The 14,908-nt window shown below is 41.5% G+C and overlaps 1 protein-coding gene across 3 annotated transcripts in view; it reads left to right on the plus strand.

Moving 5' to 3' along the window:
- Positions 1-8,553: 8,553 nt before the first annotated feature.
- Positions 8,554-14,908, plus strand: part of carmil2 (capping protein regulator and myosin 1 linker 2) — a 119,957-nt gene continuing 113,602 nt past the window's right edge. For all 3 annotated transcript variants that reach the window (XM_051931514.1, XM_051931516.1, XM_028809416.2), the window contains exons 1-2: positions 8,554-8,677; positions 11,585-11,679. In XM_051931514.1, coding sequence (XP_051787474.1) covers positions 8,635-8,677; positions 11,585-11,679 — 138 coding nt within the window. In that variant the 5' untranslated portion in view covers positions 8,554-8,634. The remainder of the gene's footprint in view (positions 8,678-11,584; positions 11,680-14,908) is intronic.

The following is a 14,908-nucleotide window of genomic DNA, read 5'->3' on the forward strand; positions in this document are numbered from 1 at the left end:
GTCGAGGGTCAGATGAATTCAACCCAATATCAACAAATTCTTCAGATAATGTTCAAGCATCAGTCACAAAGTTGAAGTTACGCAGCGGTTGGATATTCCAACAAGACAATGACCTAAAACACAGTTCGAAATCTACAAAGACAATCATGCAGAGGGAGAAGTACAATGTTCTGGAATGGCCATCACAGTCCCCTGACTTGAATATCGTCGAAAATCTATGGGATGATTTGAAGAAGGCTGTCTATGCTTGGCAGCCATCAAATTTAACTGAACTGGAGAGATTTTGTATGAAGAATGGTCAAAAATACCTCCATGCAGAATCCAGACACTCATCAAAGGCTATAGGAGGTGACTAGAGGCTGTTATATTTGTAAAAGGAGGCTCAACTAAGTATTGATGTAATATCTCTCTTGGGGTCCCCAAATTTATGCACCTGTCTAATTTTGTTATGATGCATATTTTCTGTTAATCCAATAAACTTAATGTCACTGCTGAAATACTACTGTTACCAAAAGGCATGTCATATATTAAAAGGAAGTTGCTACTTTGAAAGCTCAGCCAATGATAAACAAAAATCCAAAGAATTAAGAGGGGTTCCCAGACTTTTTCATATGACTGTATTTGTGCTTCTCTTATTTTTTGTTACCTGTAAAGCGTATCAACTCAAGAGGCAAACCGCCTGCTGCCCTCCCCAGGTTGGTCTGCTAGTTTGTAAAACGCCACTTCTTGGTGGCACAGAGCTCATTCCTTAACTGGCAGCAGCTGGCACAGGACAGGCACAAATACTGATGTGGGCAGGTTAGATATACGAGCCACGTGCTTCATTTCTGATTGGTCATTTACTTGTGGACTAAATCTGTAAAGTGGGGGTCTCATTTGGCTGCCCCTCCGTCACTGTACGATCTACTGTTAATCTTGCTAAAAGCCAAGAACATTAAGGTGAGGCAAACAGGACTTTATTTGTTCCTGGGAGGGGGGAGTTTGGCTTTTTATAGAAGCTCTTTTAATACAGAAATGGGACAGCTAAATAAATATATACAGACACTTTGGTCTCAAAACACACCAGAATGACTAAAAAAAAAGTGGCAGTGAGGCCTTATGCTAGCGCATTGTTGTTGGTTTAAATGAGCCCCCCATGGCGTCTCTTGACACACTTCTGCTAAATAAATGTTTTGGCTGAAAGTCTTAGTGTCAGTGTGTCAGACAGAGGATGTGTAGCTTTGTTCATAATGGCACTCAGCTTCGATTTAATTCTCTCCTTTGTTATGACCTCCAGAGTGTGTCCCGTAACTGACAGCTTGTTGATTCGGTGGGCTTCTCTTGAAGTGACGCGACCAGCCCAACACGCCACAGTGTAGAATGCTGCAGTAGCCATCACAGAGTAGTAGAAGATGTCACTTTATGCCCCATTACAGGATCGCAGCCTCCTAAGGATAAAGAGGAGCCTGCTCTGCCCTTCCTTCTTTTTCTCCTCTGTGTTACGAGACCAGTTTAGCCTCACTGGTTTATGACATTGTGCTGAGAAGCTTCATAGATTGGCATATTTGTACTTCCAGCCTGTCCGTTGGTGGCTTGGTGTGCAGTTGTCCTCTCTGGCAGCACCAGTCTCTTCAGTCTCCTTTTTATGTTCCTAGTTCATTCATTTTCTTTTATTTTGCAGCTGATCAGTGTTTCGGGTCGGTGACATCTCTTTATCCGGCCTGATTCCTTTGCACCCCGGTTTTTCTTGGTTTTTGCTCCCATAAAGAGGCCCATTTCCACTCCTTATTCTTTACTCTGTAAATCTGCTTATGAAGTTCTTCCTTTATTCTCACGGTGCTCCGCTGATTTTGCTCTACTGCCTTCTCCTCTCTACTGGAAAAATGTTTTTTTAAGAATGTGAGATTTTCTTCCAGAAGTCCTAACTATCAATTCACCAGGCTCAAAATAATTCCTGGACTTTGCCCTCCTCTCCGTGAGCACCTTCTCCTGATTCATTTTGTCATTTATGTTCCCCTGGTTTAGTTGGCACCTTCCTCCATGTGTTCTGCCACTGCCTGCCTGCCTGCCTGTTCTCTCTTTCTGGTTACAGATGAGCTCGTTCTTCTCCTCCTCCTCCTCATCTGTAAACATTATTCCTATTAAGCGAACCGTTGGACCTTTCAATGTTTGCTCTCGCCTTTCTTCAGAGGGAATTTCTCTGTCTTAGCCCTGAGGTGGTGAACTTACTTGCCTCTCATTTGAAATTTCCTGAGCCTCTTTCTTTTGCCAGTGGGCGAGTTTCCATTTTTAATCTCATTCATTTGGAACTCTCTACCTTTTGGATTAACAGAGCATCCATTGATTGGTCTCCCTCACCTTCAAAAATGAAAGCTTTATTATCAGATGCCCATTGACATCACAATCCTGATACTTTTGTTTCTCGTTATCTAAGCATTTGTTGATTTCAACTCTGATCTAAGCTCTCTGGGGGGTAGGAGAGGGCTGCTTTGTGCGTGCTTGCCATTTGGGGTATGCAGTTTTTCCCTTTTTCAATTGACCTTCCTTACGGGTTTGTTAGGTTCCTTGAATCAAAAAAGCAGGGGTCTGCAAACTGCGTTCTGGTGGGCCATAGTGGCTGAAGGTTTTTGTTCATTAGAAGCCAATGCTTACCAAGAGTGGATGTCATTTCACGTTACGGCTGTTTTCATTCTGTCATGTCAGATCATTCTTATATTGCGGATTTGTGTTCATCCAAATGATGTGTTGCCTCAAGTAGATGAGCAGCTCTCACTTTTTCCTCTTCAGTTTCCTTACAAATATTTTACTAAACCGGACAGTTCATGATGAATCCACTCAGGTGGAAATGGACACAAGCGAGATGGAGAACTGCAGGTTCCTTTATCATCTACAACCAGTGAAACACACGGATCTGGGCTCTTAAAATACAGATGGTTCATCCAGAGCAAGTCGAACGTTTCCTTTTTGGCAACACATTCTTCTGTTTTTACCTCGGTGATGTAACATTTCCTAAGTGGTACTTGTGACGACGCCGGTCCCGTACAGACTCTGTCTTCCCACATGGGAGTCTGTTGAGCCAACACCATCGATAGTTATGACCAAGATGAGCTGACAAATGAGGACAGGGGACGGTGTAAAATGCTCAGGTGCTTCTATTAAAAAAAACCAAAACAATCCAAAACAAAAGTAAAATCAAAAGTGTCCACTGTGCAGTGTTCAAAAAAACCAAATCCATAAAGTCTGTGAAACGTGGAGATAAAATCCATCCTAAATAAATCTGTTAAAATGCAGACTCTGTTCACCTGATCGCAGCCCACCACCTTCTGTCGCCCCGGCTCACACATCACTGGCATTGCCAGCGGAGCCTCCGCAGCACAAACTCCTTTCTGCTGCCGCCACACTGCACAGCCAGACCGTCCGAGGTCGGCACACCTCCCGTCTTCCTTCATGCTTATGCAGTCGCTCCTCGGATCCACTGGGAGGTCTTATGTCTCGCTCGCCCCACTGACTAAGCGTGTAGAGGGTGCCTCAGCCTGCAGTCCCTTCCGGACCCCCAGCTCGAGCTGCCTTCTCCAAACTGGTGGCCCGATCGTCTCGCTCTGATTACCTTTTCCGTTCTTTAACCTCCTTCAGTTCTATCTTTTCTCTCTTTTATGTTCTTTTTTCTCCCTCTGTGCCGGGCCGTATATATACACCCGTCTCTGTGGGCACAGCGCCTTAATCACATACCTCAGGAAGCCAATGAAGCAATTGAGAACGATTGTACCCGCACGTGCAGGTGTGACTCGCCCCAATTACCTCATTAACTCCCCGCGGCTCTGCAATCACGCCCACGGAGAGTGACACGGCTTTAGGGATTTAAAACCTGGCCATATTTTGTTGTAGCTTTCATGTCTGCCAGCTGCACAGTTGCTCCATCCTTAGCACCTTCTGTGATGTGTTTGATGCTCAGCAGATGTTGCTGCTTCTCTTTTTCCTTCTTAATCATGTTGGATGATGAATAAACACAATACTTACACTTGATTAGGAATATGAAAGACATATATACCATGCCCTGGGTAATTGTTAATAGATAGGCTTGCGATGACCATGCCTTTATTACAATGAACTCTTCTGCCCACCAGTAATGTGGCCACCAAGATGCTGTGACCTAAAATGTTCTGAATTTCCAGAACATATCAGGCTATGTTCAGGATTACTCCCTGCCTAACTGTGTGTGTCAGTGCCTTGTCTTCTTATTCTTTCTCAGTCTTCATTATTAGGTCACCTCAGTGATGTGCCTGACGCTCAGTAGATGGCACCTCTCTAATTCTTCTTATTATTCCTGTTACAGTGTTCTGCATAACATAAGTGGGTTGAGCAATTTGCTTAGTGATCAGCAGATGTTGCTGGTCGTCTTCTTCCCATTATGCTGTTCCTCATCACGTCACTGGCCTCACCTTGTTTGTCATTCCACTTTTTCTTTCCGCCATATCACTTCATTTGAGAATCACTTTGCCATAAGAAACTCAGGAGTGCAGGTCAGCCTGCCAAGGTTGCTGCCACCTGACATGATTTACATTTCCAGAATGTTTCAGGTCATAAGCTGTCGATCAAGATCAAGGCAGTAGCCCCAGTTGTTACTCGTGGAACCCCAGTCTCATGTACTTCTTCATCTTTCTATTGTCCTGCACTCGATGCTCAGCAGATGCCAGGTCTTCTTCTTCTTTTTCCTATTATGGTGCTCTTTGTCATGTCATCAGCGTCTACAATTTGCTTGATACTCGGCAGATGTCACCGCTCTTCTATTTGTTTCCACCACGTCACTTCGTTTGCTGATCACATTGCTGTAATAAACTGAGATGTGCAGGTCACTTTGTCAAAGCTGCAAACAGAACTGAAATTACCATCACTACCATGTCATACGCGTACATCACGATTAATTGTGTGACCTTCGCATTTTATAAATAAAGATAAGGAGCAATTAAAACAGTGAATGCTGCTGTTTAAGACTAAAATACGTAATACAGGGTGGAGAATTGTAACAAGTGAAACAACTAAAATAAAGCATTAAAAGCAATGAGTACTTCAAAAGTAATAACCAACTTCTCGATTAAAAACTTGAGTTGAAACAAAAAACGCCGTCGCTCTGGCCCTCTAGGACTAGCATTGCAGACCCCTGGCACTGAGTGTTACATAAGGCTTTCTTTTCCTCCCTCTAAATAAAAACACTCCTTTATTAATTTTCATTCAATATAGTACAATTTAGATTTTGTCCTGTGACTTTTAGTTGACATGTTATTTATTTCTGTGTGTTACCGGCCTCAGGCCTAGGGGAACCTGGGCCAGGTACAAGCCACTGTTGCTACGGGGTGTAGCCACAGCCATATGGTGAAAAGCATAAAAGAAACAGGCAGCAGTCCGAGTCTCAGACCATACTTCTCTGTTCTTTTTGTATTCTCCTTTACCCAGAAATATATAAATACTTCAATTTCTGCATAGATCAACATGGCAATCAGTGAAACAATGGTGCAAGCCAATTTTCTCTGCATAACAAATAGTGTAAACACATTTACTTTGGTTCAACAATGGCCAGCTATCAAAAAGTACTTGATTAGACACCAATGTCCCCAGAACTTGTTAATTTTCAAAGGAAGCAGGCAGTTCTGTATCCCCACATTGTGTGCAGATGAGATACTAAATCAAAGCAGTCTGACTATTCAAAGCAGGTGACTCTTTAGCAAGACAGGTAAATATTTATGTCCTGAAGATAGCCATCAACAATAACCTGCAGCAGAATTTTCCAGAAATTCTGCCTTTTCTTTAAAACACTGGTTTATAGCCCATGACACTAAGCAACACAGAAATGTCCTTTTCTTTAGAATGCTGAATTCTAGCCCATTGCACAGGAGCACATGATTGGGATGGCACAGATGAAGTTGCTGAGTACTCCTGATATTACTGTGAAAAAAGAGATTGTAGAAATGATTGCAGAAATAAACTGGATGGGTTGCCTGTTTACTATGGTGTGTGGCATCTTCCTTGATGGCTAGACTGCTCTGTATTGTGGAAAACTTACATTTGCTGCAATTCAAGAGTATATTGTACATAAATCAAAACAAATTGTAGCTTAATTTTAGTGCTTTACACCTAAAGCCAATGTCACATTATGTGACGTCTAGTCACGGGTATGTCTGATTGGCTGACTGCAGTTGCTGATCGTGTCACTGGACTATATTAATGTAAATGACTGCAAATAGTTGCCCATGTCACATTTAGTGACTCCATGGAACTTTCCAGCACAGTTGTGCTCACCACATTTTGTGACAGCCAATAAATAATAGCGTGTTGCCTGATGGAGATGGTGCTGCATGAAGTGTTAACAGACACTTTCTATTCTTTTTTCCATTTTATTGGGGCATACAAAACACAAAACATCAGATGGATGAGCTTCTCTTCTGTTTGTGAGGTCCAAAACCCCTGCCTTCCCTATTCCTCGTTGTTGTATTCAATAAAGTGTACTTCTGGATAAGCGTTTATTGGTTGTCAGCTCTCATGCACACAGAGCCTGCACCTATGACTAAAGACAAAATCAAACCTGTTCGATGTTATCAGAGGGGACTAGTTAGACTTTAGTCAATGGCTATGTCTTGGGTTGCCAGATTAGAAAATTAGAAATACGGGACACTCTTAAAATCTCTCTCTATATTACTATATATATAAATTTATACAATGGGTTGCACAGTGGCACAGTGGTAGCGCTGCTGTCTCTCTGTAAGGAGACCTGGGTTCGATTCCCGGGTCCTCCCTGTGTGGAGTTTGCGTGTTCTCCCCGTGTCTGCGTGGGTTTCCTCCGGGTGTTCCGGTTCCTCCCACAGTCCAACGACATGCAGGTTAGGTGCATTGGCGATTCTAAATTGTCCCTAGTGTGTGCTTGGTGTGTGTGTGTGTGTGAGTCCTCCGTTGGGCTGGCGCCCTGCCTGGGATTGTTTCCTGCCTTGCGCCCTGTGTTGGCTGGCATTGGCTCCAGCAGACCCCCGTGACCCTGTGTTCGGATTCAGCGGGTTGGAAAATGGATGGATGGATAAATTTATACATACCCCCTACACACCCAGACTAATATACAGTATTATATAAAAGTAGAGACATAAGTTAAAAATATAAAGCAAGGATTTTTTAATGGGTTATAAGGAAAACAAAAGTAAAATCATTTGAAAATTTTATTTAATACAAACAACAGAGAAGTATTATTATTATTTAATACAGGCAATTAGAAAAAAATCGGGCCGTGGCAAGTAGTAACAACCCACTTTGTTGACAGTCACCGTATGTTGCGATGCTGATACAGAACTGCACAGCGGCGCGGCTGGAGAGCAAAACGGTAAGAGTGTCGCTGTCCTCCGCCAACCAGAGCAACTGAACAAGTTGCAGACAGGCAGCAAACACTTGTTTCCTTGTTACATTTGGGTTATTTAGAATCTGAGAAAAGAAAGTATAGTTACTTATAAAGTTACAACTAAGTACTGTAAGAAGGTAGTAAAAATATATTTTTATTACGACATTTGAAAATGAACTAAATACAAGACATTTGGGTGTCCCTGAAAGGTCAGTACGGGACAGGGGACAAAATGATCAAATATGGGACATGTCCCGAATATAAGGGACGTCTGGCAACCCTAGGTATGTCACATTATGTGACAGGCTTCATGAAAGTGCACGGCCGACTGCCTTCCTACTGGCTAGGATTATGTGAATTATGTGAGGCTACAACTTAAAAACGCTGGAAAAGTCGCATGCAATGTGACGTGACCCAAAGATGAAGCTGACAGTAGGTCTTTGGAAATCATCACATGTGAACAACTTCACAATTTCCTTGATTTAAAACTAACTCTGACACCATCTTATTTTTACTATTGTTCCAAATCCCACATGAATCTCTGTCAAGTCCATGGCCTCCTTACATGAACTTAGTCCTTGGGCCCATCCTTTTCATTGCTGTTAAAAATTTGATAACTCATTTGTATTGTCCTACGTTTTAATAAGAACATGGGTGTACAATTGGAAATTTGTGAAGGGTAAATTTCACTCAAGGAAGTTTGTCTTCACACAGAGAACCACAGACACATGGAATAAGCCCAAGTAGAGCAGTGGACAGTACCTTAAAGTTATTTTGGAGGAATTCAGTGGAGCTTTTCCTGGTTAAATGGTCTGTTCCTATTATAATTATTCTAATTTTCTAAACCCATCTGTCATGCTACTATATACAACTAAAAAATTTCCTGAGACGCAGAGCATGCTGTCCAGCTATCTAGCCCAGGCAGGAGGCAAGAAACCCTTCAAGTCTTTAAGAAGGCAGATCAGAGAAGATGAAAGAGGGCATCTCTTGAAAAACACATGCCTGCTGTTGACCTTTTAGGCCTGTCAATGACTTATTTGACAAAACCAAGCAAAACTGGGACAGTCCCAAGACCCACCCTCACAAGTGCATCTTCAGGCACCATCTCAAAGCATTATCTTTGAATGCTGATGGCTGCCCGGTGACAGACTTCTTGAGGAAGTCTCCTCCTCTGATGATGATGCACACTTGACTGTGGTTTGTCAGCAGGATGTGTAGTCTTCACCTAACCTTTGTCATATTGTTAAGAGGAGGTGCCTTGCAAGCAGGTTTGCACAACAATGGCTACAGGCGCCAAGCAGGAAATTTCCTTCGGCCTCCAAGGTAAGCTGCTGTGTTTTACTCTGCTTGTTTGTATGTCTGTCAGCTCTAGTCTAACACCATGATGGTGTCGTATAAAGGCCTCACTGAATGTGTCTTTCTGAGTCAAAGACGTCATTGGTAAAGCAGGCATGTGGTCGGTGGCACGGCACCCACTGGCAGTTAATGTGGCTGACCTCAGAGAAGCTTTACAACTTACAACAGTTGGTGCTCACTGTCATCCAGCTAGGCTATGGTTTCTCCCACCATCTATTTCTCCTTCTAAAAGCATGCTCTGGTTGGTTTCATGTTTTTTGTAGTTCTCATAAATATTAGTATTTTTAATTCTTACTGTGGAGTTACTGCCTTTTTCTTTTAAAAAATATCCTCCTAATCGTAAATGTGGTAGGAGGCATGGTGGCACAGTGCCTAGCAGCTGCTGTCTCCAAATCCCAAACTGTTTATGGTCTGTGTGTCATTTGCAGGTTCTCCCCATGTCCACGTAGGCATTCACTCACCACCCCGATTTCTTAATGAGAAGGCAATTATTGCTGTTGAAGCATCCTTACCACTTTTACACTTCAATTTAGTTGTCTTGCTTGTTTTGATTCCCCACCCTTAATTGCTTATTTTGGTCTTAAACAGCTGCATTCTGTTTTTAAAATGTAAATGACAAAGGAACCCCACAGTTCTCCATCTAACTTGTTTCTATTTACTTCTTTGTGTATTCATCATGAACTATCTGGTTTAATAAAATATTTGTAAGGCAACTGAAGACAAGAAAGTGAACCACTGAGAACTACTTGTTTGCTTCAGGCTACACCTCATTTGGATGATATCCTTGAAAAGGAAAATATCTAACATTATAATAACGAGCTGACATGGCAGACTGAAAACACTATCAAGCCACAAAATGAAATAAGATCTGTTACTGGCAAACATTGGGGGTTACTTAAGCAATTGGGTTGGAACAAAAACCTGCAGAAAATATGGCCTCCCAGGACCAACGTTGCAGACCCCTGGACTTCGCTTGTTTCCCTAAATGTAAACCTGGATGAACATATATGGATAAATGCAAGGTTTGATTTCAACTATTCTGTGTGTTGTAAACTCTGGGAGTGCACATTCTCTTGCATTGGCGTGACTGCTCTTTCACTACTTTTCAATGGCTAAATATTAAACATTAACATTTCTTAGTATCTTTAAAGAACAGAAAGGAGCCAGAAAAGGTGATGTTTCCCAGTTACACTCAGGCCAGCCCAGCAGAACAAACCTAGCTCAACGATAGTAGTAAATGGGAGAGAAGATATTCCCTAGCTGCACTTCAGCTCATCCATCCTGTTTATATGCGGTGGGAAACAAAACAGAATAAAATGTTCAAATTAGAACATGGCTGGATTATCCATTTGAGCTAGACAGGATATGCTAAAAGAAAATAGGAACCAGAATGCCTTTCAGTGAAATTTCACAGGATGATTCAGCTTAGTTATACTGTAGCTCAAATACAGTGGGAACCAGAAAGCTTAAGATCAGAGACAGAAATGTCCTCAGTTGTTCCCTTCTCCCTGAACCATACTGGAGACATGGGAATGGGAACACCTCCCAGTACACAGGAGAGGTTAACATTCACTAGTTACACTATACATAGACCTTCAGGACGTTGTTTTCCATTTACGTCTCAGCAGGTTCAGCTAATGGTGACCAAAGAACCTCAAACACCATTTTACGTATGTAAAGGGCTCAAAATGAAGTACATTACAACCTAAGAGAGTTTCGGCTCCAGGTGGAGAACCCTGTATACATGTATTTGGTGAAAATAAAAGCAAAAATAAACAGTCATCAAGAGCTGTGTGACTTCCTTTAAGGCTGGTTCCAAAATGAACGAACATTTCTGGCTTCACAGTGGTTTATATGGTGTCAGGCCAGAAGGGGCGGAGATACTGGGAGGAAGCTGAACAGGGTCACTTGTCCTCTCTGGAATGAGCCTCATAACTGTGGATTAAAAGGAGCATGCAGTCAGTAACAGCGTCCTCTCACTCTGGGGTGGAAGTATTAGTCATCAGAATCTTTAAGATGTTCCCTACCCACTCACGACGGACACGTAATATAACATCTCCCATTTACACTCCACCCTGACTCCCCAGCTCACTTATACTGTCAGGCAGGAGAGGATGTCCCCTGTGATGCCTCTTCATACAACTTCCACTTCCACTTCACCAGATACATCTCCCATTTACATTTTGATCAGCTTTGCCAACTCAGTCATAAGTATCAAGAGGATATCTTCTGGGTGTATGTTATCTATTGCACATACCGTGCAGCTACATTTGACAGAGACCATTCTGTTCTTCAATAGCTATGCTGTCCCCAGTATCTTATTCAGATATTTTTTAAAGGTTGTCAAAGTTTCTGTTTCAGTTCTGCTTGGTAGTTATTTCCAGTTTACCATGATCCTCTGTGTGAACAAGCACTTCCTTGATTCTTAAATTCACTCTCCATTTATTTCCCCTGTTGTCCTTGAGTATGTGATTATTTAATTCAAAGAATTCAGATGGATCAGTTCTACTGACGCCTTGGATTAGGTTAGGTCCCTACACAGCCCAAAGCGGTTTAATTCCTGTAGACTGTTAGAAGGACTTACCCTTTACATTTTCCAAATATTCAATGGCCAGACTGTTTAATCCAAACCAGTTTCTTCCATGGAGAATGGGAATGGGGCAATGATGCATGGAATCCTTTAGCTCAAAGTGAAGGTTGGTATCACCTGGCATTTGTTGTGTTGTGTTTGGTTAAGTGAATCAGTGACTTAGCATTGCTCTTTTTCAGGACTGTGTGTGTCATTATAATGTTATAGAGTGAGGACCAAATCTAAGATTGGCCACCAAACCTCTGATACTAACCATCCTTAAAAAATGTATGTTTCTCACACAGACAGCATTATAAGATTTCTGAAGCCACAAAAGGTAAAGTTCATGAAAAAGATCCAGCTTCATCATTCAAAGACAACATCCGAAGAAAGGATTTTGGTAGGTTCCCATTTCACATTTTAATTTTGCATTGGTGTGTTTAGGTATGTCTACAATACTGGTAATTTCATTATATGACAGGATTGAAAGCCTGCTGGCAAGACACCTCAGTCTCATCAAAAAGAGACAAGTAGTTTGAAGGAGAGATTTGAAGTTTACTATGACATACCAGTCCTACTCATACTAATCAAACCATTGCATAGGGTTTTTCTGCAAGTACTCCTTCCCAAATCCCAAGACATGCTAGTTAGGCTAACAGGAAATCCCACATTGGCTCAGTGTGAATGTGGGTGTGTGTGTGGTTATTTATTGCAATGGACCAGCATGCCATCAATGGTTGATTCCTGTCTTGTTTCCAATGCTGTTGGGATAGTGCTCAAATCAGGGTTGGTTCCTACCTTGCACCCAAATCACAAGAGGTATTCTTCAAACAATTGCACTGAAATATGCAGATTTGACAAATACATTTTACCGAACTGACACTGCACCCAAACCTCACCCTCTGCATTGCTGAATCTGCATGCAGCACTTTAAGGAAGAGTCTGACCAGCCACAGATTTTTACAAACACTGCTCCTAGAACTGGATAACCCCATAAATCAGTTGAAGGCCCTTGACTAACTAGCTCTGAGTGCAAGACTCCTCTAAGGGTGTGCACGGTCTCTTAAGCTGTTCAAGGTTATGCATTGATGTGATATCAGGTTGCAGCTGAAGGTTTTGGTGTTTTCATATTGAAGGCTTTAGAGTTGTGCCTCTACTTTTTGCAGATAATGTCCTCTCTTGGGCTTCTCAAACCATTAAAGATAGTTGTGTTGTGGTCAAGATGGGAATTACTATATGCAAATCTTAGATTATGATACTCTCCTGGAAAGAATGACTTGTTCCTTGCAGGAAATGGGTGAGGAGCTGTACTAAATGGTGGAACTAAAATACCTAATGCTCTTCTTCACTAGTGAGGGTAGAGATGATTATGCGATTGACTAGTGAATCAGCACAAATGCAACAGTTTTGTGGATGTTGAATTGGATCTCAGTAGTCAAGCAGGCGCTAAGATCTCAAAAAAAGACTTAAATTTAACAAACCATCTACATCTTCATCTTCACCTACAGTCACAAGTTATAGATCATGACTGAAAGAATGAGACCGAAAGTATAAGAGACCAAAATGAGGATTTCTAGGCTCACTGTGGAGCAGGGTGAGATGCTTGACAATAGGAGAGGATGTCTAAATAGAATCACCGTTTCTCTGGTGTGAGCAGAGTCAGTTGAGGTTGTTGTGCTTATACTGTTCCCAGAACAGCTATGCGGAGCAGTTCATTTGGGAATGACCTGAGACACACTGTAGAGATTCTCTACTGGCCTGCTAATGTACATGTAAATTGTTGAAAAGGACAGAATGGTCTGTCCGACTCCGCATGTTGACACTGTCATTCTCACCAAGACAGTACTGTAAACAATAGTGAAGAAAACTGAATAAATGATTGTTATTTACACTTTAAATGCTTAGTTTAATGCTGTTGAATCTTGACAAAAACAGTGTGTACATTTTTTACTTTTTAAAACCAATGAACAATGATACATGCAGGGGTAATCATACTAAGCCTATATTTGGTGTATAGTAACTAACAGCCTTTCCAGTGAATGTCCACATACTCTACCATGTAGCCTTTGAAGTATCTCTTTAAAAAGTGATTTATTTACTTTGAGAGGCAAAATGATGCTTCACAGAATAGTCGCAGCTCCTGACCCAAGAACTGTTTTGGGAATAGAGGGTCTGTTTGTGCAGATTCATATGCCTTTCTCATTTATTCACATTGTTCTTTCTTCTTCTTAACTGTTGCTGCCTCATAGCCCTTAAGCAGCAGTTTCATTACAAACAGGAGTGAGTTTTGTGTTGTGTTGGGCAGTGTGGTTAAGTCTTTCGACTTCAAACCCTGTGGTTGTTGGTTCAGATCCCACTACTGCCACTGTGTGACCAAATCACTTCACCTGTCTGTGCTCCAACTGGAAAAACAATTGTATTACAATATTTACAATCTGAATCATAGGGCGTATGAGGACATGAGGGCAACCATTAAGAAGGATATTAGGGAGAATAAAAGACAGCTGAAGAGGAATATAGCAGATAAGGTGAAAGATGACCCAAAGAGATTATTTCAGTATTTTGGTAGTAAAAGAACAGTCAAGGAGGAAGTGAAGTACATCAGGAATAATAAAGGGGAATTTAAAAATACCGACAGTGAACTAGCAGATGATCTAAATAAGCATTTTTCTGAGGTCTTCACAAGTTAATGAAGTAGATAACCTCCCAACGGTAAATGGGACTACTAAGGAGGTACTGATTGATTTGGAAATTGTAGAGGGAGAAGTACTACTCATACTAAATAGGCTGAAATAAAACAAATCCCCTTGACCAGATAATAGTTATGCTTGAGTTCTTAAGGAGGTTAGCAAGTACATTATATAAGCCTATGACACATATTTTTAGAAAGTGGGCACATTTAAACTAACATACACTGAATTGTAACATGGATGGATATCTTGTCATGGACATGTGTGTGCAAGAGTAGGATGGACATCTTGTCAGTGTTGTTTCCTGTCCTGCTCTCATTGCAGCCAGGGTAGGTTCCAGCTCCCCGTAAAACCTGTACTGAATAAGCAAGTGTAAAGAATGTGGGGAGATGATTGTCACTACACTCGGTAATAGGCTACCAGTTTAACAGGCATCTCTAAATTGGTCAGTGGAGGTCCATCAAAGTGTGACCAAGTCATCTGCAAGTTGCTAAAAGTATACTGCAGGAAATTGGATTCAATAACACCAAATGTGAGCACAATTTAAGTATTAGTTAATTTACATTTTGGAGCCTTGGCATATGGTATATAGCATCTGGATTCTGAGACCAAACCAGTGGCTCAGCTGGGAGGCCTCTAAAAAGAGAGAAGCAATGAAGCCAAAGCGTAATATAAGCAAATGTTAACCTACTTAAAATCATTTAACTTGAAATCTTCATGAGGTTAACCTACAGGACAAGGCAAGTGTGTTGCAGAAAATTGTGGCTTCATTTTAACACATAAAGATATCTAAATTAGAGCAAACATTAACCACAATGCAGGAGTGTTTTTAATTCTGGGTCCTCGTATTATCAAGCAGAAAGTTGAGTGGCAAAGACACTTTGTAGTCACAAGGCATGATGATTTACAGATTTGTCATTCTCACTATTGGAGGTGGTG

The sequence above is a fragment of the Erpetoichthys calabaricus genome, chromosome 9, assembly GCF_900747795.2.
Source record: "Erpetoichthys calabaricus chromosome 9, fErpCal1.3, whole genome shotgun sequence".
NCBI classification, from domain to species: Eukaryota; Metazoa; Chordata; class Cladistia; order Polypteriformes; family Polypteridae; genus Erpetoichthys; species Erpetoichthys calabaricus.